Source organism: Amblyomma mixtum, chromosome 1 (assembly GCF_055824585.1).
Source record: "Amblyomma mixtum isolate Tamu chromosome 1, ASM5582458v1, whole genome shotgun sequence".
In the NCBI taxonomy this organism is placed as follows: domain Eukaryota; kingdom Metazoa; phylum Arthropoda; class Arachnida; order Ixodida; family Ixodidae; genus Amblyomma; species Amblyomma mixtum.
Window position 1 is genome coordinate 189,422,827 of NC_143012.1, and position 25,481 is coordinate 189,448,307.

At 45.9% G+C, this 25,481-nt stretch overlaps 1 protein-coding gene across 1 annotated transcript; it reads left to right on the plus strand.

Annotated features, from left to right (window-relative positions):
- Window positions 1–337: 337 nt before the first annotated feature.
- On the plus strand, window positions 338–17,140 carry LOC149370291 (clavesin-1-like). Its single transcript, XM_089582977.1, has 5 exons — window positions 338–494; window positions 5,128–5,367; window positions 9,315–9,508; window positions 15,233–15,343; window positions 16,850–17,140. The coding sequence occupies exons 1-5, from the start codon at window positions 338–340 to the stop codon at window positions 17,078–17,080; spliced, it is 933 nt and encodes a 310-aa protein (XP_089439103.1). The 3' UTR covers window positions 17,081–17,140.
- Window positions 17,141–25,481: the final 8,341 nt, after the last annotated feature.

The following is a 25,481-nucleotide window of genomic DNA, read 5'->3' on the forward strand; positions in this document are numbered from 1 at the left end:
ACGTCCAGCTTGGAGACTAAATCAATTACCCAAGCGCGCTGTTCGGTGAACTCATGTGCTTCGTCGTTCTGATGTGGTAGGTATCCAATGTATAAAACTTTTCTGTTTTTGGCAAGTCTACAGTGCTTGTCAGGAGCTTGAAAAGCAGTCCTTTTGTTGATTTGTACACTGGCCTCCAGCGTGCGCAAGTCGAGAGGCGCGACCAGGACTGTGCTTTGGATGTCACGTTCCTGAAGTTCCTCTGGAGCGGCTTGTATTCTCCGGTGAACTAGCCTCGAAAAAGCGGTTCACTACTCAAAGCTTTTCTGCTCACCTAATTGATTTGCGGATAGCCACGATGTTGGGCGTGTACCGAAAAAAGTCAACCGAAGACACTTACGACACCTCTGAAGAAGCACTTCCTTTTCATCTACAACGCATTGCCGAAGACGACCTTGGCGAAACTCCTCTTAGGAGGAAAGAGTCACTAGAAAAACTTGAGAAGCTTTTATCAGGTGAGTCGCAGAAAGTATCAGCAGTGATGAGGTTTAGTATTTTTATTTTCCTCTCTCTTTCATTCTCTACTCGCTACTCAAAACATCTTAACGGTGAGCTGTTCTGAGAGCCCGTTCACTCTTGCGTGCAGTTAACAAATCTGTAGCGCTGAAAAGCATAATGCCGCAAGTGATGAACGGCTGGAGTGAAAAAATCTTGCAACGTGCTGGTACGCTATCACAAACACATCGAGGTAGAGGCTAGCCAGGCCGTTCCTCCTTTTTTCGGAGAGGGGGGGGGGGGGGGTGCGTCCCGACTGATAGCATTCCTTTGCAAAAATACCTGGAGGAAGGTTCGTCTTGTCCGTGTTCGTTCTTCGTTCGCTGTGTCCCATATTGCGCCTTGTATCATCGAGTCATACGCCAACTCACCCAACAGTCAATTTTTCTGAGGTGCGCCTCACGTGGTGTCAGGTTAAATGTGAAATAGCGCTACGCTGGCGATAAATTCTTGCGCATTTGGTTGTAAAACATAAATAGATTCTTCTGTCGCCATGCGCTCGACCTGCCACGTATCGCTCTTGCCTTTTCAACGTCTTATAAATTGTCGCGGACCACCAAATACTCTCCAAAAGAGTAGACGCCGTTGATTCCAACAAGGAATCAAGGTAAGAACTTCTGAGCATAGCTATGCGTCGTTTGCCAGCTACTGGCGCCGAGCAGCGATGCTACAATGCCATGTAGCGTGAGACTCTACTACAGCTTCCTCTCCAGTGCTCAAATAAAGGGTAATAAAAAAATTAGAGAAGACACTTAAGCTCCACCTTAAGGCCATGACGCGATAGCGTAGTGGGTTAGGCTTTCTATTATGAGCAGTTTGACACCTTTTAACGCACTTTTCTTTGTTTTGAAGTCTTTCAGTTAATTATTTTATCAATTGCACAATATAAACTTTCTTAGTTTATCAAGCATTGTATTTTAATTCTGAGCATTCTGACACGTTTCAACCTCCATTTCTCATTTTTTATTTTTTTTCGTTTCATTACCTAATCAATTATTCAACTAAGTACAAGGATTTCATTAACTCTTCATCGCCTATCATACATCAATCAACCATCAATCACTACAGCCACAAATTACCATGATATCATTTTTTTTACGCAGCCCCGATTATTTCCGAAACTCGGTGCCGACGGCTTTTCGACCGAACACACTGTATACACCTTCGCGTAAAATGCCTTTCACTCTCGTCACCTGTTCGCCCCAACGACAGGAACATCTCGTGTCGTTTGGTTGCCGGGCCCCCCAAGCCTGGAATATTGCAGTATATTTTCGTGCTTACTGTATATAAAGAGAACCAGCCGTAAAGAGAAAAGTTGTGAACATTGTGCGCGAAAATTGCAGTAGAGAAGCCTCTTCCATTGCTCTCTCATATTTCAAACCAACTAAGAGCGGCAAAGTTCTCAGGATGCTTCAGAGAACGTTCCATGAAGGTGAAAGAGCAGTGAACACTAAGCACAGGCCTGACGTCCGAGAAATTGTTGTGTATAAGCAACAAATATTATGGAACGTTATTTCCATCCAGGGTGACGCAAAACAAAGAAAATTAACGACAGCATCAAAGCCAGCTTTTGAAATTGCTACAAACTTGATCAATTGTTACATTGTTTCCTGAGGTATAATTTTATTTTCTGGTTGCCGTAGCCATACCGTAGCGCAGGATTTGAAGTTATATGAGCATTTTAGGTGGGACCAAATTCGAATCGGCACATCTGTAATCCATTCTTTCAAGCTGTGGCTTTTATTACTGAATACCTGGTTGATTCAGTTCTCTTTCCGCAGATAGAATTAGCTACATATTCTATCATTATTAATAATTTACAAGGCACCCTCCACTTGACACAATAATTATTCCTTTTTGTTGTTGGGCTCAATAAGCTAGTTAAACTTCAGTAAGGTAGCGTTATTGGGAAATGGTCATGTGCAATTTTGAAAATTCATTACGCATAGCACACACCATCAGAGTGTCTCAGAAACAAAATTGCTAAATATTCAGCAAGTGCGCAGACTTACCTTGATGGGACAATTTTATTATGGTAACAGAATGGATTACTCAACACTAGCCAGCTTTTCAAACCAATACCAAACAGGACCTCCGCGTGACACACGACACCCAGAATTCAGGCAAATGATACGAACTATTTTATAAACTATGAGCTTCAAATACTTCACCATATCTTACAAGCACTCTTGAACTCTTTAAAAACATTAGGCTTAAATATTCCTAGCATAACGCTCATACAAATCAAATCCTTTTCACGTGCAAATTTTTAACCCTCTTTTTTTTTGTAGAAACGAGTCACTGCCATGATTTAACACTGTGTATTATTTTCATTGCTAGAAAGGCGTCCAGAGAAAATCAGTGTTATGCTTCAAAGTCTACCTGTGGGTTAATTTCACTAATGAGTGTGTAGTTTTTAAAAGTTTTCATGTAGATAAAAAGAATTCTCGTCATCGCGGCAGATATTGTGCATCTTCTTTTTATGTAGAAACGAGTCACTCCCATGATTTAACACTGTGTATTAATTTGATTGCTGTGTGAGCATGCTTTAGAAAGGTGTCCAGAGAAAATCGATGTTATGCTTCAGATTCTCCCTGTGAGTTAATATCACTGTGTAGTTTTAAAAGTTTTCATGTAGATAAAAAGCATAGTCATCATCGCGGCAGAGATTGTGTGCGTTGCTTGTACAGGCGCCCACAGATTTGACACGAATGTCAGAAAGCGTGGGCTGAACTGCCGCCCGCGCCCTTAAACGCTAGTCATCGGATGCGAGATAATGCTGTCGGCATGTGTACGGCGGCTGACGATGGCTGGTGCACAACTCGCTTTGACTGCTTTTTCAACTGTGCCTTGTCACCGCGTATAAAGCGTGCTCGTTACGTAAGCCTTTCTCCGCGTTTTGATCGCAGATGCGTGTACCGACACACGCTGTAGTTCTTTTTTGCGGCAACATGAAATTCCGCGCTAAGCTTCCTCAGCTCGCGCGGCTCGACTGTTCGGCCCGAAGGCTGCCGATCCAACGAAAAGTTTCTAGCAGTACAGTGTGCTTCCAAGTGCACCCGTATATGCCGAAACTTCTGGCAGCGCACCACACGGCTCATACCATTTCTTTTTGTTAGGTTGGCAGCCTTGGGACAAAATTAACAAGGCGCAGGAGTTGAGGAAGCTTTGTGTACAATTTCGTGTTGCAGCGATCAGAAAACTGCAACGCGGTGCTCGGGCGTGCGAGGCTACATCCAGAAGCAAAATGCGGAGAAACCATAAGAAATGGCCTCGTCTACGCGGCGGGCAGGCACAGGCGAAAAAAATGATTGAAGTTTATTTGAGCTATGCGTGATTTAGCGGAATAGTTCCGACGACGTGGATCACTTCGGCTGACTCGCTCCGTGTATAGCGAGAACTGCCATGCGAGTGCCGCGAGTATGGCGCCGGCTCTTTTTTCCAGCATAGGGCGAGTTTCGTGGTTAGTTACGCAGCCCCACCTGCCAAGGGGGCAGTCGGCGCAGCGGGCGGCACGGCGACGGCGCGTGGTTGCAGCTTCGACGAGTGAAGTGATACGTAGCAGCCGTGGTACGTGGCACGTGATACATACTTGGCACGCACGTGGTACGTGATACGTAGCAGATGTGGTACGTTGCAGCCACGTGATACATCACTTGGCTGCCACACCACCGCTCCTCCACTTGAAGGTTAAATTGCGACGCCGATGACCTTGGCTTGACTAGGCCAGTAAAGCACCCGCTTTAAAAGCAGTCAAAGCGAGCTGCGCACCAGCTACCGTCAGCCGCCGTGAACATACCGACAGCATTATCACGCATCCGATGACTATCGTTTCGCGGCGCTGGCGACTGGCCAAGGCGCGATTTCTGTCATTCGGGTTAAGTTTGTGAGCGCCTGCACAGGAGTTTCAGGCTCGTCAAGCTGCCCCAAGAATCTATTTCCCTGGGCCTCCTCTATAAGAATATATGTAAATAACTCAGTTGAATTGAAACTGAAATAGCCTCTAACTCTTAAACAGCAATTCGTTTAAGTGGGGACACAATAGTCCGCGCCGCGATAACACAGTCCCCTAGTTGTTCAAAGTGCCACACGGTGCCTCTTCGCTTAGCCGACTATTTTCTCGCGAAATTTGAGTATGTTGCCAAGAGCCTACGCCCTGTAACAAAGCAGTAACTCTCGCCTGGTGATCACTAGGAATTTTGTTGGTTCATCCATTGACGGCTGGCTCGTACATCACTGTGCCACGTGCATGCCATTGCGACCAGTCTTCTTCCCGGATTCCGAAAAAAGAAACAAAATCGCTTACTCATTTTATGGCGTGGTGGCACTGAACGGTGGTCTGCTAATCGTACTCCAAGAGGCAAGAGCCGAGCGAAAGCATCCGGTTTCTATAGCAACTAGATGGTTCATATAGTTTTCTTTTTTTCTGCGAGTGAAATTTTACTCCTCGGATAATGAGGACACTGCTATCACGGGCTCGGTTTGAAGGCCCGTTGGGGTGCTGTGTCTGGCCGCTGACAATGGTAGCGTTTCGCGTGTTGTGTCCTCGCCTGTATATGTTATACTACCGTTGTGAATTAACACTACACGCAGAGGAGCCCGATCTCAACTCAAGGAAGGACACGGAATTCCTCCTACGTTTCCTGCGAGTTAGGAAGTTCAACGTGGAGGCCGCCTTGCAGACCATCAGAAACTACTACTACAACCGCTGCACCTGCAGTTCGGTGTACCGTGACTTTTTACCGTCGACGGTGCCCTCTGAAGCACGGAAATTGGTCATGGTGATGCCAGGAAAGGACGTCTATGGGCGTCCGATCATGTTCATCAACTTAGGCAAGTGGTCCCTGGTCACGCTTCGGGGGGTGAATTGCGCGTGTGGGTGACCTGAATTTACTGCGTATCAAAACGTACTTAACTAAGGGCGCCTCACATGGATGCTGCTTTGACGTGCAGCTGCAGCGGCCGAGGGCCGTAGCCAAGCGCCCTACACGCCTTGTCACATGCGCCGCTACATTTACGTTGATGACATGACAGGTATTCAGGGGAAATCATTTTCTGGACACGTGGTGCTGCCTGTACAAATGCGAAAATGAAATTGTAGAAGCTGAAGGTAAAAACTGTAGCAGCTGAAGGAAGCAAAAATTATTTTCAAGCTTCGCTGCGTGTCAATCGCTAACGACAACGTCAGGAGCCCAGTATAATGGCGAGCTCTTAATGCGCCCACCAATGTAGGACCGCGCATCATCTTTAGACAGTGAACCCGTAAAGGTTGCCCTTTGAATTTACGTGGCAGATCCATACCAGTCACATCGATCCATACCAGTCACATAGCAGTCACATCACCTTATTTGTTCCTCACTGCTGCTTTAATCCTGCGAACATTTCAATGGGCACAATTTCTGAGGATGATTACCGTGTCTTACAGATCAGTTGGACACGTGGGTGCTTGGCATGCCCTGATAGCATGGACGAGAGGTATGCCAAGGTAGATGTACTATGGTAGCGTAGGCTGCATAGAAGCCCATACGTTCAAAACATGGCGGCTCATGGTGCGCAGCCAGCGCCGTCTTCGAAATGCGTGGACAACTAAAAAGTGACGTCATAATTAATACAAAAACGCGACGTTGAAGTCACGTGCTTTAGTGACGTCATATTCATGACGTCAGCGTCACGTGCTGCTTGGCGGGAAAATAAACTGGTGAACGCCGCGACGCTTCAGCGCGACACCCGACACGAGAACGAAGAAAGAAGACACGACGAGTGCCGACCACCAACGCTATCTTTAGGCAGTCAGTTCTCGTTGTGCCTTTTTCCTTCGTCCTCGCCTCAGGTATCGCGATTTCGCGATGAAATGTGACGCCGCCAGACAGGTTATCGCTCGCACATCGCGCAACCGCACACCTCTTTTTTGCGTACGGGGGCCCCGTGGCCACAGACGATGCCCTTTTGGTGCAAAAGCGACAGAACCGCACCCAGCCGAACGAAACTACACAGAAGCGCTGGCAAAAGGGAAAAGCGGAAACTGTACACGAACGATGCACACCAAGAACTCGAGCAACAAGCAACGAGGAAAAGGTAGGGCTAGCAGAATCGGGTTTCAAACAAAAGCAAGCAGAATGGTCAAAAGATATGACCAGGGTATTACATCAGAGCACCGTCAACCTTGGCATCGTCCCGCTGCAATTGCCGCTGCTCTAAGCGAACGCTGTCATAAATTTTTACAAAGCAAGCGCTATACTTTCTAACAAAATGCACACAACTAAAACATTTTAAAAAGGAATCACTGCAATTGTTTTTGAATGCTTTTGAAACACAAAATATGTCCTAATTATTTTCCTCTTCTAGTCGTGTGTGTCCACTCAATTCATTTTGGCGCTTTAGTTCCACCACTAATTTGATGTCGCTAGCTCTTGATTCTGGACCGCATTCAAGCCCCGGCTTCGCGACCTATTTCAATTGACCTTGGGTATGCTGGTAGGCGTGGGACATCCGAGCTCTGGACTTAGCGCCGACCAGACGCGTGCTTATGCCGCGTAAAGATACTTCCGTGCTAAAAGGAACTCTGAGCAGCAATAGAATCTGGCCTGGAGCTGTAGGGTACCGCGTTCCAACCCCAACGATGCCACTTTCACCACAAAAAAATATGCGCTTGAAAAGACAAAAAGAAACGAAACAGAAATGTTTCCATCACCGGCCGATTTTCCAAATGAAATGAGTGCGTCGGAACCGAATTTCTGCGCCGCCTTCTCACCGCCGCTACAACTGCGCGCTTCGCCTCCTCGCCCACCGTTTGACCTTTCGTTGCAGCCGCGTGTTGCCCGCGTCGCAGCCGGCAACCCTCCTCTCCGAATTCCTGCGGGCAGTTTTAACCGCGCCGACTATCGTTTCTTCCTCCGCCTCCGTGGAGTTAGTGCGTGGACGGCCGTCAAACCAAGGATAACTGAAGCTTTTCGCTGAATAACCAGGCTTAACCAGAGCTAAGCCACTGCCTTTTTTTTTCTGAGAACCATTATTTGTTTGAGTTGAACTTAGTTACTCTATGAACTATGGCTGGGACCTCAAAACGCTGGCAAATTGCGAGTATGTACCGCCTGGCGACACTGAAAATTTGGATGCGACGAGCCAGCACCACCTAAAGGAACTTGAGATGTTTCAGATAAAAGCAGCAAGGCTGTCCAGCACCCAAACTACTGAGGCCTACTACCGCCAGCGTGATGCAAAGAAAGTGAGATATGCACCCCATTCCATTAGTGGGCACATGCCCTTTCTGACTAGCACACGTGGGCATGCTCGAGCCGGCTGGTTCCTCGTGATAACCCCTTCTCACGACCGCGGGAGGTGGAGAGAGTGGCCCGTCTGTGCTTGCACACAAATATCCGCCAACAAACACTTTGTCTCAGAATGCATCCTTCCACCGGCACGCGGACGTGGGTCGGTTCTGTTCGCCCAGCAATCTTGAGTCTCTGGCTTCCAGTAACCCCGGGAGCTGGAGCGGACAGTCCACAAGCTTAGCGGCTGGATCAGTGGCTGGAGGGACAGCTGACACATTCACCCCGCAGTAATAGCAGACAGGCGATTTCCCTCAAGGGTATGCTCAAGGGAGAACAGCCACAAAGGGATACCTTTATCGCGTGCCTTAGTAGCTTGGGTGCTGGAAAACCATTTGTACAGCATTGCCATCCCGTCTTTAAATTATTTTATTCAGCGTCCTATTCTACAGTAATTGGACCGGGAGATCAAATTGTGCTGTAACACCAGGAAGACGCATTTGAAGGAACGCCTAACGTATATAGCATATAAACAGTACAAGCGGCTTAAGATATCGATGCGAAGTCCTTTATAACGTGATGGAGATGACTGTTTCAAATTTAACCGCCTTTTTTACCATAAAGTTAGCTACGAATTCTTTTCTGTTTTGTGAAGACTGCAAATGAATGTACAAATTCGTGTACGGCTAGACTTCTACGCCAGTGTGTGTGTGTTTTTCTTCATCTTTCCGTGTCCTGTCTTAGCCATCGGTTGCAGCTCCAGCATTGCCAATCCCCATCCCCACTGATATCCTGCTTGTCACCCTCGTTTTCTTAGCTTACGGCGCTGGTCATTCTAATTTTTCGATTAAGTTTTTTATATAGGATGCCCATAAGACAATGTGGTGACTAAGTGGCTGCTGGCAACCAATCTGCGAAATCAATACTTGCGCCAGTGGCCGCACTTTCATGGGAGGGATGTGCAAAGACGCCTATATACTTACGTTTCCTTGCACGTTAAGGATACCGACGCAGTCGGAGCTAATCCGGAGACGTCAACTACACCGCAACTCATTACACAAAGTGTTCCTTTTGGAATGTGAAGATGGATACAACAATCGAATCAGTGGAGCTCAATGGCAACGAATGGAAGAATGGAAGTTCAATGACCCTAAGATAGGGCGCTCTCTCGAGGTACATTGGACACATGGCGCATTGGTCTTCTCATCATCTTGGAGGGTTTGATAGGTGGTGCTGTCGCGAGAAAGGCGCGATACTACTAAGGTCCCCTCAGCTTAGATGTAAATCGTAAACGGTGTTATCCTGCGGTGCGGAAAATGAATTTCGCAGATCTCTTTTGCTAACTTCATTAGCTTATTGCGGCATGCGACGAACGGCCCGGCGAAATATGTACACCGCACCCTCCAATGATTTATCTGTTCTGGTATCATTCTAATGGGAACGCCATGAAAGTCAGCTGGTCAAAAGAAACAATAAACATTGATAGTCCTCCACATTCTTTATCCCTTTCAGGTGCTTGGTCGGCGAAACAGACTTCGCACGCCCTATTTTACAAGGCCTGCATGGTGTGCCTGGAGCACATTACGTCAAGCCCTGATGCCCAGACTATGGGTATTGTCCTGCTAATGGACTGCAACAAGTTCGCGGTAGAAAACGCACTTGCTTTGAAACCTGGAATAATTAAAGCAGGGATGGAGTACATTCAGGTAAGAGATACCATGAACATCGTTTAAAATCCACCGCGGTAACGCAGTAGGTGCTCCAAGAGCACCTACTGCGCAGTGTTTTCAAGCTGAGAATGCAAATCCGAGAGCAGTGAATTCAAGCTGAGAATGCAAAATAGAATTCAGAAGCCCACATTGCATTTTGGCTGGGAGGATAGTGCAGTAGTTGGAAATCAATAAGCTTAGTCAAGCACAAATTCGCTCTTAAGAACATCTATACGAAACCAAAAATGCGCCTTCTTGAAAATTTTTTCGTTCATCATTCATTTGGTTAACTTTTTATGTATTTATATCGTGCTCCTTCATGACCAATGGCATGAAAGAGGAAAGTGGTTGCAGAAGGAAAAGAAAAACAACACAAAAAACAAAACCTGATTGGGTCTCTCTTATCACAACAATTTCTGGTGAGTCGGATTTTACCGTATTAGCCGAAGCTTTTATGGAAAGCTGCTACTCTTTAGTGGTGACTGCCAGAGCACGTAGGTGATATAAGTCTGCCGTTGTACGTGACAAAAACGACTTGAAAAATGTGACAGTTCTCCATTATGGGTTACCCACTATGTAGGCGTGGTATAAACGCGATGAGAGGTGATTCGGAAGAGGGACGAATTCACCTCGCAAATTTCGACGATATCTCCTGGAAGAGAACAATGCGACATATATTGCCACACGAACATATTGATATCAGGTTAAGGTTGACCTCCTTGGATACACGAATGATAGCTATTTAAATATAATAAGAAAGAGTGAAATGGACTGGATTTTGTTGCACCATTTACAAGTATTGATTTCCGGCTGAGGGTCCCAGATGCTGCGTATTTTGGCTTGCAACTCTTGAACTATTCTACAAGAACAGTTTGTAGGATGAAAGCACATGAGAGAAATTACAGTTGATGTGCCACGGGATAAAATTTGCATTATTAATGATTTATGCGATAGTTACAAAGGAAATTAAAGTTCGTGTGTTGTGTACATGAAGGTTGTTTTACGAAAAGCGGAGACTTAAGGGACGTGATTTACAATTAAGTTCTGGACACGAGCAGGAATGCACGCTTGTTGATGGTAAGATCTGTTGGCTGTATTTCGAACCACAAACAGATGGCAATGAGATCTAATCGAAGATAGTTAACGAATCACTGCTTTTTATTTCCCTTAAAACGACACAATTAGCAGAAACTAATTAGGTAGTAGAGGAGAAACGAGAAGGCAAATTTTCGCTCCTCACTGGATTCCTCATCCTAGTTGTCGGCGTAGGCGCGGACGGCATAAACCACCCCTTGACAACCGTGGCAGGTAGCAGCAGAGAGACTTGCCACCTTTCACGGCGAGAGCACAGGAATGGACAAGGGGAAGATGGCTTCCAAGGGAAGATCTCGAAGGGTGGCTGTTATATGAGCACAATGCCTTTTTGTCCCTGGCATAGAGTAGGCTCCAACTGTACATATATAGAAACCTCTCTCTGAAATTCTCTACCTTAGCATACCGGAAAACTAAAGTAAGTGAAGAGCTGCGCTTAAATTTCGCATTATCGGCTACCATAATCGCGTGTGAATTTTAATAGAAATTCGAAAACGAAGACAAAGAACAGAACCTTTGGGTACGCTGGGATACAAATGGTTTCAGCAAAAATTGAGATTGTCACCGGAAATGTACTGTGAACGTATTCTAAGAAAAAGGTCATCCAGCTATGTTGTTCTGGATTCATGTTCATGATACGCAGTTTTTGAAGTAACAGTTTATGACACACTTTACGGAAAGCTTTGAGATAACTCAGAAGCATACAACCTGCTTAGAACGGTTATAAATATTCGCGTTTATCTTGTGTGGGGAGAACGCAGGTCGAGTTACACATAAAAACCTTGGTTGTTTGTTTGTTTGATCATTTTATTTTGACAGAACTGGTTACAATACAAGACCGAGTAACACACATTGGCATAAAGCACTGCCAAGGTAGACGAGGCAAAAGGCGTTTAATGCACGCCTGACGAGGCCTCGTCTCCGCAATATTGCATCAGGATAGCAAGTGGCCGGTCGCGCCAAGGACAAGAAAGAATAAGGAGGCAGCAAAACTGTGCAGTTACAAAACAAACAGACACATGCGGTACAAGACGTCATTATTAGAAACATCAATCACTGAGCAGGTAGAATACAATGCAAAGGCAGAACTGAAGTTACAATACAATACTATATAAAAACAATTAAGAAAAAACAAATCAAGCAAATCAAAACAGCATACATCAGAACAGGGTAGTTATGTTTTATCTAGTAAAAATGTTTTAACTTGTCTCTTAAAACTATTTACTGAGTTGGAGTTGCGGACTATTTGAACAATTTCCTGAAACATGTTTAAAAGGGCAGGGATTTGAAAGTTAACCGACTGCGTCCCGTAAGATGTTCTGATCAGGTTTGAAGTAAACAATGCATTTCTCAACTCGTAGCCACAGTGAGCGCGTTCATATGTTGCGAAAAAGCCTGGTTGATCACGTTTGATTTCGTTGTATAATCTGAGTGCTAGTTCTTGGTGAAATACGTTAGTAAATGTAAGAATCTTGTTTTCATAGAAAAAACCTTGAGTATGTGCACACAGAAAGCTGATTTCGAGTAGTACAACGCGCCTCATTTGAAGACCGCTTGGCTGATCTTGTACTTTTGCTTCTTAGAATTTGGTAGGCTTCTTATGCTCGCATTGCACCAAGGAGCGTCCGGCTTGTTAGTCATATCGTAGATTGGAATACACATGTTTGTTAGGAGAGCAGTCGTGTGTGAGAACAGAGCTAAATTAGTCTCTACTGCGCGGCTTTAAACGTCTAGCAGCGATATGTCGAAAAACGCAATTCCCTCGTAATAGTGCCAGTCTGTGGGTTCTTGTAATTGCGCATTCTTACTCACTCTTTTCGGGCACAATTCAGTTGTCAGAGATTTAAGTGCGGGGTACTGAGTGATCGCGCAGTCGGCGGCGGCGACTGATCCAGGAATTAAAGTCATGCTCTCAAGCGACTCCGAAGCCAGCTCTGTCAGAAACATACTGTGCTGTTCTCGTCGACTCCGGGCCAAGATATTAGAAAGAAGAAAAGATTAAAAAATATCTAAAATTGCACACTTAGCAGGAAATTCCGCTCCATTGCAGGAGAGACGTTGCGGCACTTTATCCTACGAATAATAAAATACCAAACAAATAGTGGTGGACCTTTTTGACAGTGAGAAGAATCAAATTTCAGTACATCATAAAAGTCAATAACAAAGTTCTATATGAGCACAGGGGCGCTGGAAACACACCAAGAACAACATTCATCTGTTTTAAACGACGTATATCCAAGTAAGCTATAAAGGAGCATTAATATGCATGCAGAGCACAGCGAGAATTTTCCAGATTAGTATGAAAATATAGCCTCGTGGTCACCCAATGCGATCTCAGCAGTGGATAGAGAAGGTATCACCGAGAGGAGGAATTTTGTGGCAAGGATTACCTGAGGGCAACCAGAGTTCGACGTTGGGGCATAAAAAATTTTAGGAAGTCGCCATGTAGATTCCTCGCGACCCTGAATTAAATTGAACTATGTTTATTTTCCCAGTGTCATTTGGAGAGGGCGGAGGATAAAAGCTGCGAGAGCAGCTTGACGAGTCTATCGACCCCTACAGTGCGTGGCGGCAGACGCCAATGCAGAAAAATGAGTACTAAAACAAAGACCGAGATAAGTTATTCGCCACTGCAGTGTGGGGCAGATAAAAATAAAAATGAAGCGACATATCTACACCCAAACAAACAAAATCAGTGGTAGAGCAGTTCCAGCTAACTAGAGGAGGTGGATCAGTTTTAAAAGTTATTTGTGCAAAATTTCAGACATGATCACATATACAGCATTGAGCGTGTTCAAAGTGGGTGGGAATGTGTTTTAAATACTTTGTGTACCATATGTAGTACGACATGTTTAAACATAAGAGTACTGAGGGTGTCTGCTGTGAAAGTGCCCAGTGTTAGTACGAAGGACTCTTAAGTGGCGGAGGTTGTTGTTATCCTTAATTAGGTCATTTCAGTATCCGTCGAGCAGTCTTGAGTGGAAAAGGTTGATATTTTTACCATATTACACTACTTGACTATATTACTACATAACTATACTATAGTATGGCAGAAACACTTGAGATTCATATCATATTGCCTACGCGGCATCGATCCACTAATGCATAACCGAAATTTTTAGTTCGTGCCCTGAAACTAAAATAGGAGGCCATTTAAGCCCTAAATCCCGATGCACCGTGTATTCAATACAGTATGGTTTTATGTTTTTTTTGTGTGTGATTTTTGGAATGCGAAAGAGTGCAGTAATATAAAGTGCCAGGGCTATTTAGATTCGGTCATTGGGTGCGTAAAAGAAACAGGTTGCTGTTTTGTGAAAGCACGCCATTTGACGAAACGGTACTGTCCGTACTTCGGTCACGGACCCATATTTGAATCGCAGCAATTTTCTTACCTACTATACGCTTCTTTCCTTGATCTCCCCCCCCCCCCCCCCCCCCAGAAAATCTAGTTAGCAAGACGTTAAGCTGGATTTATAAATTTGACAAAGACGTGCAAACATTCTTCCAATCTTGCGCGCTTAGTTGCCTGCTATTTTGCAATTCATTTCTTTCTTTTTTTACATTTCATCAAAGGCGTTTCTGCTACTGCCTTTTCATGCAGACACGCTTGAAAAGCCTTTGGTCTCGTAAGTCTGAAGTCCTGAGAAGCGAAATCAGGAGCTGTTTCTCCGTAATAAGCGAAGTCACCGACTGCTTTTTGCTGGAATATTTGTCACGCACAGGAGGAGCGGCGAAATAAGACAGAAATGGCGCGTGCTCTAATAGCGACTCGTCGTTACAATGAACGCTGTCGACTACGCAAGAAAACATCCACAGAAAGTAATGCACCGCTATCAAGAACCGAAGTAGAAATTCGCGTGCTAATGAATGCAAAGGTTTAAGAAAAATAAAAGATGAAAAAAAAAATAGTTCCAACAGCAACGAAAATCGCTACATCTTTAGGAATAATGTACCTTAAAAATCTTTAAAAGCCTCCAAGTTATCCAACGAGAATTTTCACAAAATTTCAGAGATGTACAGGCGCGGCCATAAGTAAACGGAGCACGCTATTGCGTTCGAAGTGCAATCACGCTTTCTCCATTGGTATTGAAGAAGCGTTGCTTGTCTACAAGAAAGCCCACCAACCTCCTCTACCAGCATGCGCGTACCACTGCTGGAAATTTCAATTAGGTGACGCGTGAAAAATATTCGAAGACAGTTGCGAGCTCCGTTTACTTTTGTCCGCGCCTGTACGTATGCTTACTGCACAATAATTTCATCAGGGTAAAGCACAACAACTTTTCCCACAGGACTACCAGCAGTTTTAAGTGGTGCACACAGCTGTATGCTGTGCATGCAGAAATCGCTGAGAAGCATTGCCTAGCCATCCTGTGCCTTTGTGGGCTTGCTTGGCAAAACTGTTGCAAAGCAAATGCGGGTTTATGTATTTTTCTCGCTAAGACTGGAACAACTTCGACAGATGGCGGTATGAGCTGCGGTATTCATTTTGCAGAATGTTTTGTACATGCTAGCTCACGCATGAAGACCACGCGTTATATTAAACTATAAAATATACATCTGATCCTGTTGCCTCAAGCGTGTCCCTGTCTGGTGCTTTTTTTTCCCCACTCCCTTGGTGAAATTTATCAGGACTGCATGCCTTCCAGGATAAAGGCATTCCATGTGGTACATCAGGCGCACGGTTTCGACATATTATACGCCATCATGAAGCCTTTCTTGAAGACAAAGCTGGCCAGACGGGTGAGTGGGAATGGGCGCATTGCACTTCATAGCGAGGTGTCGATAACCAAAACGCGATAACCAACAAGGCTTTTGTGTATGTTTTGGTTTGGTTTATTAGGGTTTAACGTCCCAAAGGAACTCAGGCTGTGAGGGACGCCGTAGTGAATGTCTCCGCAAATTTCGACCACCTGGGGTTCTTTAACGTGTACCGACATCCCACAGCACACTTCATCGATATTCAGCGGCCGCAGTCGGGATAGAACCCGCGTCTTTCGGGTCAGCAGCCGAGCGCCGTAACCACTGAGCCACCGCGGCGGGGCTTGTGTGTAGCATGCAATCACTCATCCAGCAGTATTCTCTTTTTAACATAACTGTGTCGGAGACGCAGCCTCATTTGGATACCAACCGAGTTGAAACACAAAACGTAAACCAAACATAGGGTTTCCGTGTTTCAACGAAGACTCTCATAACGAAGACTGAAATGTATTGTTCACATTTTCGCTCTCCCGGTGATAATCTTATGTCCACTGTGGGTTTTCGCACCTATGCCACGTAGCTGTAATAATGGAAGTCACGTAGTGCGAAAATATTTCCCACTAATACGAGGGTGCAAAGGTCACGTCACTACCCACGCGCTAAGCGTCTAGAATTCGATGTAAAGTATGCGGAAGTGTAGGCAGGAGCAGGAAGTCCTGCCACTGCGCAGTATGGATGGATCGTTTATTTAATGTTGCTAGGTATTGTGCAGACATGATCGATTCCTTGACTTGAGTTTATTGCAGTGAAAAACGGACGGAGATGTACTCGCGTGACGCGGAAATCGATTGCTCTCGGAGCGAAGCCCAACGCTCCTGCTTGCTGGCTTCTCCGGCTAAGCGATGCGTCTCAAAACTCTGAGCCCCTTGCAAAGGCTGAAAGCAAATTTGCTCTCTGGAGTCATCAGTGTTCTAACCGGCGGTGATACAGAAGGGGCAGAGTGACTTCGGTTTAAGTCTGTGATCTTCTATCAACGGTGTACGTAGTAATGGTTTCGGCCTACAGTTTCGAATCAGTGGCACGGCAAGAAGAGGCTACTGATAAATATGAGGAGGCAAATGCTCTAACTATTCCCCTGTAAATGTTTCACCTCATATTGATATATTAATGAACAGTGTACTAGCTATCCTCACGTGCGGGGTCAAACTAGAACCACTGCACAAGCGACATGCGCAGGCCTGTGCTTGCTCCTGTTATGCAAAACATTCTCGATGATAGCAATAGATGAAGTTAATGAACTGGTAGCACATGAATATTTTGTTTTAATAGTAAATACAGCTTTGTTGCATTTGCAGAGTCAACGTTTTGCTTGATTTACGATTCATAAACATGTTGTAGAGGAACTCTAGTTCCACGGACTTCTTACCTCGTATTCGATACTTGAAGTAGAGTATTTGACACGCATTTGCTCCTCTTTCTCCTTTCACTCTCGTATAATGAGAATGATTGTTACCAAAAGCCTTCTGCTAATGCGTTTTTCTCTTGAAGTTGCAATTCCATGGACAGAATTTCGAATCACTTCACAAGGAAATTTCTCCGGAGAATCTACCGCCCGATCTGGGAGGCCAGGCTCCACCACTTGATTACGGCGGCTTCTGGAATGAACTGGACAAGCTAGAAAATCACTTCTCAGCTGAAAACCACTACGGCTACTCCAACAAGTACCTCGGAGACTTCGCCACGAAAGAGGAGATAGAGAAAGATCTGGAATTTTTGTGAGAGAGAAAAAAAGAAAGAAATGAAGCCCGAGGTGTAAGTGAGATTGGGAAGTCTCCAGGTATACCTAGCGCACGCGCCACATAAATATGGAGAACAGCAGCTCACAGCAGCTCAATCGAACCACTGCCGGCCAACGGCGCACAGATCACACTTCGTCCTCTTCGCGCTCCGTGCACGAGCCCAGCACAGTCTTCTTCGTTGTCCACTGACAATATTCATGGCAAAAAGAGCTAATTTTCTCTCTGTTATTTAAGCAAATTTTCTCAGTGCGTTTCCCAAAAAAGGGTTTGTCGGGGCTGGTTTCATCAAAATAAAAATTTCTCAATGCTTTTTTTCTTGCTGGCGTTAATGTCTGAATAGAGATGTAAATGGCCGCAGGAGGTGCCTTCCGCAAATTGATTAACATCCACAGAAACTTATTATATAGTCCTAAATGATAAGGATTAGTCAATGGCGCCTCGGTCAGATCGTTATGTATATTTTCGCTGCTGTCGCTCCCGAGCAGTTGATAGAAGACACTATGCAAAAAAAAAAAAATTGCGGCATAATCAGTTGGACCTTCTCGGTATCTAACAACTGGTTTATTGCAGATACGCCTCCTACCTTCAGCGACACAGGGCATGCGTGCCAACCATAGAAAGCAAAAAAAAACGTTATCATTTCGTCAACCCGAAAAAATCCAACTCCTTGCGGTACAAGTAGATGGACGCATCGCTAACACACTTATCAGGCAGTAACCTCGCGATTTCTGAGGCTTCAAGAATTTCGCCTTCTGTCTTTTCCTTCGCGAAATCAATAGCCTTAGTCCGTCTGAAAAGCGGAGTGCATCTTGTTTATCATGATTGCAGGACTTGAAAAGCTTAGGTACACGCTGCCCACGTGTATCGCCTAAGGAATTCGCATGATCTAATAATCTGGTGTCACTGCAGCTGCCCGTTTTCCCGACATACGCCTTACCACAGGTGAGTTGAATCTCATAGATTACTTTCGATGTGCACGGTGCAAACTTGTTCCTGTGGTTAGTGCCTCGCCCAACCTTCATTTATTTATCTTTTTTTGCTAAATTTCAAAAACGCGACAGCTTCCAAGGCGCAGAAAAAAGGAACGCTGCCTTGAATTTACCGGCGACCCTATTCAGGTCGTGCGAGACCCTGTGAACAGACAGTATAACTTCACACTTTCGTCTCTCTTGTGCATCCACCCCCCGAGGCTTTGAGTTGGGGAGTAAGGAGTTCAACAGCGAGTCAGCGACTTCCTGAAATAGGGCAAGCATTCTTGCTCGGTTACTGTATAATTGCGCTCCGGCTTGCTGAGCGAGCGACTAGCATAGGCAACAACGTGCTCTTTGTTATCGCATCGCTGGAAGAGAACAGCGCCGAGGCCACCACTGGTGGCGTCGGTATAAATCTCTGTGGGAGCGGAGGGATCAAAGTGGCGAAGTAGAGGGTGTGGACGTGAGACGGAATTTTAGTTGGCGGAAGGCGGAGTCGCACTCAGGTGTCCAGTCGGTGTCCATCTTTCTCAAGTAGACCTTTCAGGAGGTAAGCTACTCTGCAAAGCGATGAATAAAGCGCTGAAAGTAACAGCATAGGCCCAAGAAACTCCACAGCTTTTTGACAGACTTTGGTGGCTTGAACGACTCGACAGCTGTAGTCTTGGCTGGATTAGGTCTGACGCTGTCTTTATCAACGAGGTGTCCAAGCACTAACGCTTGACGCGCATCAAAGTGGCCCTTTTAGAGTTAAGCACAAGGCCAGCATGGCACAAACAGTCCCGGACGAGCGGTAAACGGTCGTTGTGCTCACTGAACGTCTTTCCGAAAGTGACAACGTCGTCGAGGTAGCACATGCATATTTCCCATTTCAAACCGCGGAGTATAGTGTCTATAAATCTCTCGAAGGTGGCGGGTGCACTGCAAAGGCCGAATGGCATCACTTTAAATTCATAAAGGCCATCAGGCGTAATAAACGCTGTTTTTTCTTTGTCCGCGGGATGCATAGGGATTTGCCAATATCCCAACCGAAGATCAGTAGAAAGGAAGTAGGAGGCTGAAAAAAGGCAGTCGATGGCATCGTCGCTACTAGGTAAGGCTTTCCTTATGACGTCATTCAGACGACGGTAATCCGCGCAAAAACGCCATGATCCATTCTTCTTAGAATTACTGGAGCAGCGCCCAGGGACTCAATTTTTGTATAACACATTTAGTTAACACCTCCTTCGCTTGCTCATTGTATCAGCTTACATTCAGACGCGGACACTCGGTAGGGCTTTTGCCGGATCGGATGTGAGGCGCCAGTGTCAACCCTGTGTAGGGTCCGAGACGAGGGGATGGAAGGTGGGCCTCCGGGCTGCGAAAAGTCAAACATGGTGGAGTGTCGCAGAAGAATGGGCAACAGAGCACAGCTCTCATGCGTCGAGAGCGAGTTGTCGGTCATGCTAAGTAACTTGGACTCGTCACAAAACTCTGGAGCTTCCGCGTCCAAGGCGTCGATAACCAAAGCAACGGACAATTTTGAGTCGTGGCTGCACGACGCGTTTCTGGCCTTCAGGCAGGACTACAGATTCTGTAGAACAATTCACTGCCCAGAGATTAGTGCGACCGTTGGTGACGAAAACCATGGCATGAGGAACCAAAATATTCTTCTTAATGCAGGTTAGATGGTTCGGTTCCGCAGTCGCATCAAGCACGTCGACAGTGGTAGCGGGACAGGAAACCGCTACGCATATGGCCGAAGGAGGGACGAGAGTATCCCGGGCAACAACCAGCACACTCTCTCCACTGCAAGAGCCTTCCGCAAGGCTAGGGGTAAAACATTTGCCGACGCTGAGCTCACCGGTGTGACAGTTGACGTTGGCGCCACACATCTGCAAAAAGTCGAGCCCAAGAATGACATCGTGCGCCGATCGGGCGAGCACCGCTATTTCCGTGGTTAACACTTCACCACTCAAGAAAACCTTAACACTACACACTCCAATCGCAGGCAAAGGATCGCCACTCACAACACAAAACTGGACATTTTTGCCCCACCGAAACAAAACTTTGCGTCCGAGGCGACACTTAAACGCAGCACTCATAACGAAAACAGTAGCACTGGTATTCACTAAAGCCATCCCAGGTACGCCATCCACTAGCACATGCACTTTGTTCCGCAACATACCCCTCTTCCGGCGGCAGACTTCCAGCGAACTCACCCCATCGGTCGCGCCGACTAGTTTTCTGCCGGAGGCGAGGAGGAGCGGCGTCCGGGTGATGGAGATCGACGAGTGTGAAAAGCTGGAGGTGGAGTCACGATTCTATCCGATGCCGGCGAACTATTCGAAATTGAAATATACACGGACGCCATGGGTTGTCGAAATCAGGCGGGTAGGACGGGCACCGAGAAGGAACAGGTTGGTAATCCGGCCGCGGAGGATAGCCTGAGGAGCCGTAACGGGTTGGTTGGCGGCGGGGACAAAGTCGCGAGAAATGACCGGGCTGAACGCCGCGGTAACATAAAAGAGAGGGACCAGGAGCACGTTTAGCCGGTAAGTAATTGCCGTGCCTATACAGTACTGGGCGAAACGTTCTCGTCGTATGTGGCCGGCACAAGCTGGTAAAAGCGGGGGCGGTGCTCCGGAGGCGATCGGGGTATGTTTCTCGGCCGGAGCCATCGGGGCACCCGATGCTCTTCAAAGTCCGCTGCATTAACTGCGGCAGGCGGAGGAAGGTGCATGGGATACTCAGGAGGGAGCACGGAACAATTCCGAGTGAGTTCCATCGACCTGGTCAACTCTTCGCGCGGAATCTGGCGGATCGTGCAAGCCAGATCACACGACGATATTGTGTCTACGGCTGCCACCGTCGTCACTCCGGCCGTGTGTCCGAATTTCTGTGTGATGCGACGCATTTTCAATGTCTGAAACGTGCGGCAGTGCTGGATGACGTCGTACACGGGCTCGAGACTTGTTTGTCGATAAGAAAATTGTAAATGTCTTCAGCAAACTCTCTAAGTAGGTGACCGACTTTATCCTCTTCTGTCATGCCAGGAAAGACGACCTTGTATAACTTGATGATTTCTTCGGTGTACTTAGCACAGGTCTCTCCGGGAATCTGAGCCCTTTGCGCAAGCACTTGTTCAGTCCGCTTCTGCTTCACAGAGTCGCCGAAGCACTTTTTGAGCTCCTGTACAAAGCGGTCCCATATGTCGTAAATGAATCCTAGTGGTGTTCACACCACGTTAGGGCCGTGTCACTTAGGGGAAAGACGACGTTGGCAAGTCGGGCGGAAGAGTTCCACTTACTTTAGCGGCTCACCCGTTGGTAGTGGGTATGTCATTCATCCACGTCCTCGCTGGTTGAGCCTGCGAACGGCCGTGGCTCCCGGAAATGCTGCCATGAACTGCTGGGCACAGACCTGGGAGCTTCGCCGTGTAGGGACATCATGGGCACAGAAAGCGCCAGACCAGAAAGGCGACGGCTCCGGCGAGGTTGAAGCAGAGGACCCGTCTTCGGGAAACCAGTATACCCGGCACCTTCCACCAAGATGTTACACCAAGGGGTTTTTTCAAGACTGGGACGGAAGATTGAAAACAGTTGGCTCCGCTTGCCGAGGACGAGACGCCACCAACCTCGTTCTCTTTATCTTCGGCTTAGCGACGCCGACCACGCAGAATAGGTATCGCCTTTTCATGGGCGTCACAGCAATATTTGATACGCTGCAGGGCAAGCGCCATATGGCTTTTGGCGGTAAAAACATGCTCTAAAGAAACAGTGTTCAAAAAAGGATGCACTGCTCAAATAAATTTATGTTTACAGAATGGTCCTTTTTATGACGACGTTGGCTCCCGACCAACGGGCCCGTGCTTATCTGCATATTCCTGCCGTCAGGCGAGCTTATGTAACATCCTGTATATGTTGGGAAGTGTAACATCGATTACTGGTGCACTCATGAATAGGCAAGCAAAGACACGGTTTTCGGGCGCCGCGGAGTGACTTGAATGGTACAGGTGCATGCATAAGTAAATGGAGAAGGCTATCGGAAATGAAGAAACACTGTTTATCTGTGCGAAATTGCACATATTTCCGCTACCAACCAGCACATAACATACCAGAAAATTTCAATTAGGCAACGCGTGGAAAAGTTAGCAGGCAACTGCTTGCTCCGTTAATTTTGTCAGCATCGGAGTCTGCTCGTCGTATGTGGGATGTCAAGTCTGGTTAGCCCTGTCCGTGCAGCGATGTCCCAGCGGTGGTTTCGTGTTTTCCTTCGAGCCATGCTATTCGTTGCAGTCTCTTAGTTTACGTTACTGCCCTTGAGGCAATAATATTAACCACTGTAAGGCTTCATGGTATGTTCATCGAGATCCTTTCGTTTAAAGGCGAGAACTTCTAATAAATGATCATTTTAACTCATTTTTAGTGGCAGCCAGAATTTGATTTATGCTGTGAAATAATGAAAAAGATGCACTTACGTCATCCATACTATGGATCATTTTAGGAATAGGCTTAATTACCTGACCTCGCTAAATGTGGATTTGTTGGGCTGAGAATTCACAAAAAGTGAGCAAAAAGCAAGCCCCTTTGAAGAGGTACTCTCCTTGAGGATAAAGTAGGCATTTCCCCTCATTCCTATAAATCGTATAAGATACAGTGTACTTCTCGATGTTAATCAGGCTGCGGTTTAGAAGATGACACTTCGAGTATATAGTAGAGGTTTGTGAACAACCGAGCCGTATACGCGTTGAATATTTATGCTAATATCTACCACTTGTGTGAGTATTCGCAGAAAACGAGCAATAGTGGAAATACTGAAGCGCCAGCGGCCTCTCGGCGATGCAACCCTCAATTTAAAGCTATAGCTGTTAAAACACGCGACACAACATGCACCACCGTACAGATACCTAGGAATTAGCCTGAAACACGATCTGACAAGGACTTCCAACGCTGTGAATATAAGTAATTAACATAACTAATAAGTGTCCTTGGCTATCTAAAACACAACACGCGGCTTAGTCCGCCCGCAGTAAAACTAACCGTCTATTTAAATTAAGTCAGGCCGAAAATTGATTATGCGTCTGCATCTGGAACCCCCCTCAGGTAAACTTTACCAAAGCCCTGGAGATTATTAATTCAGATTATTCAGATTATTCTTACCGCACCCGCGTTACATCACTAAAATTGCCAGCTGGCCTTCTCTGCCTTGAGTAGCGCCGAAAAGTTAGACTTTGCCGTTATCATAAATCCTACTATTCACCCCTGGGCACTTCTGTCATCACTCCAGCCCGCCGTCATTCACGCCGTATTAACCACCCAAAAGCCGTGCATTCACCTCGAGCGCCCACCTCCTGGCCATCTCAAGTCATTTTTCAGCCAGGCTGCGAGGGAGTGGAAGAACCTGCCAATGGAAACTGCACTACATAACACCCCTGACCGCTACAAAGAATCGATCGAAGAACTAATTACTTTATACATAAGCACATATGCTAGCCCACCCCTCATGTAATGCCCCCTTTCGGACCTATGAGGTAAAAATAATTAAATAAATAAATAAATGCAAATCTCCAATAAGGGGTCGAAAGGCCAAGTAAATATGTTACCGTCACGGTAAAAGTATATGAGAATCCCCCTTTGCTATTGATGACGGAAGACAAAAACTAGAGCCACATGTCAGGTCATGAAAGCGATGACAGCTACCTATGAGACGTGCCTTTCGATTTCGATCATGAATCCAGGGTTTGCTGAATTTGCCTGCGCCCTAGCGCGTCGTCCAGCAGATGCTATGTATTAGCATTATGACCGCAGCCACACAAATGGACCGCATCGCGACGCGGAATCCTTCATACCGAGCGGCAAGATGACACGGGGAATCGGTGTGGACTCGGCTTTTCCAACAGTCCTCGAAAAAACATACGGGGGGGCTTCATCAGACCTCGCGCCAAGATTCGAAGAGAATTGGAAAGTTAAAAGCACAACGGATACGTTTCGAGTAATTTTGCGCGTACTCTATTTTCTTCATTCCAATAACAGGTTAGCAGAATATTCGAAATTCTATTAGAAATTTTCGAATATTCGCACATCCCTAGTACCTGGTGTTTCACTTGAGACTTTAGACAATTTTTGAAAATAGTCTTTTTGACTTGGAAGAGCACTTTTATGGTATAGCATTATCAGCGCTGTATTACATCAGAATAAAACTAAGAAGTGCTAACTAGCAGGCTGGTTAAATAATACTGAATAATTAAGTTTCTAGCTTTTACTGTTCGCCGCCTTAATTAGTGAGAGGGGTATACCCCACCGTTAGTAATATGCATATCAGTTTTTAGAATTTCGAAAGCGTGATTACCCTCGGCACTGGCGCCGAACAAATTTTGTCTATTCTGACGAGTTATGTGCAGTGGAGAGGAGGCTTTACCTGCAAGCGCCTCGAACGCGCATGTATTTCGGCGCGATGTAGCCAGAATTTGTTGGGCAACACCGCCGAAGGTAACCGTGTTTTCGAAATTCTAAAAACTGATATAGATATCACTTACCCTGAGCGAAACACCGCTCAATAATTAAGGAGCCTAAAAGTAATAGTGAAAAAGTTAGCTATTGAACATTAGTTAACCAGCCGGCTAGATAGCATTCCTTTGTTGTATTCTGATGTACTACACCGCTGAAAATGATATGCCGAAAGAGCGTTCGTCCAACTCAAAAAGCCAAGTTTTAAAAGTTGTGTAAAAATTTGGGTGAAGCACCCTGTATATAACCCTTGCGAGATTCAGCATAATTTTTTTGTACCAGACGTCGCATGAACACATCGGTATTTGTAGCCCTCCCTATCTTTTGTAAACATTGTTGATGTTTTTTGTTCTCAATAAATTTTCTTCGAAATCTCCTGGGCGGATGTGGTTGTTGCGACATACCTACTTTCTCAATCTTTTTTGATCATATGTCTCTATCAGTTACCTTCTGTCTCCATGTGCCATTAATAATGATGCAGTTGGAAATGGGTACTTTCTAGTGATTTAGAAGGACAGCCATACAAACGCCGGACAGACTAAATTTGTGGGTAAAGGGAGGTGAAAATATAGCCATTTAATCCATTCCTACAGTATAAATCATTTAGCTTCTGGCATCGCTCACGTGTTACGTTTGTTTCTGACGGTACATCTACGTCGGCGGGGATAGAAAGGAATCTGTACTCGAGTAGGCATTCTCTAGCCGGTTATTCTGCACTTGCCGTCGCACAGCGGAGAGTTTATAACAAACGCAGGAAAAGGATAAAAAGGACCAAGGTGCCCCCATCACGTTTTCTACCATTGTGATAATCCCACCACAGACTATCTGGATAAAATGAATGCTGCAGTATCGTGAAGCATTCCTTCTCATGAAGTCATAACCTGGAGAAGGAATTACGACTACTCCAAGGGAACGAAGGAAC

What these genes read in the sequence shown, in the direction of transcription:
- LOC149370291 (XM_089582977.1), top strand. Translation starts at nt 338, where the DNA reads ATGTTGGGCGTGTACCGAAAAAAGTCAACCGAAGACACTTACGACACC. An exon ending in CAGGGATGGAGTACATTCAG is followed by an intron (nt 9,509 to 15,232) that starts GTAAGAGATACC and finishes GAAATTTATCAG; the next exon opens with GACTGCATGCCTTCCAGGAT. An exon ending in AGACAAAGCTGGCCAGACGG is followed by an intron (nt 15,344 to 16,849) that starts GTGAGTGGGAAT and finishes TTTCTCTTGAAG; the next exon opens with TTGCAATTCCATGGACAGAA.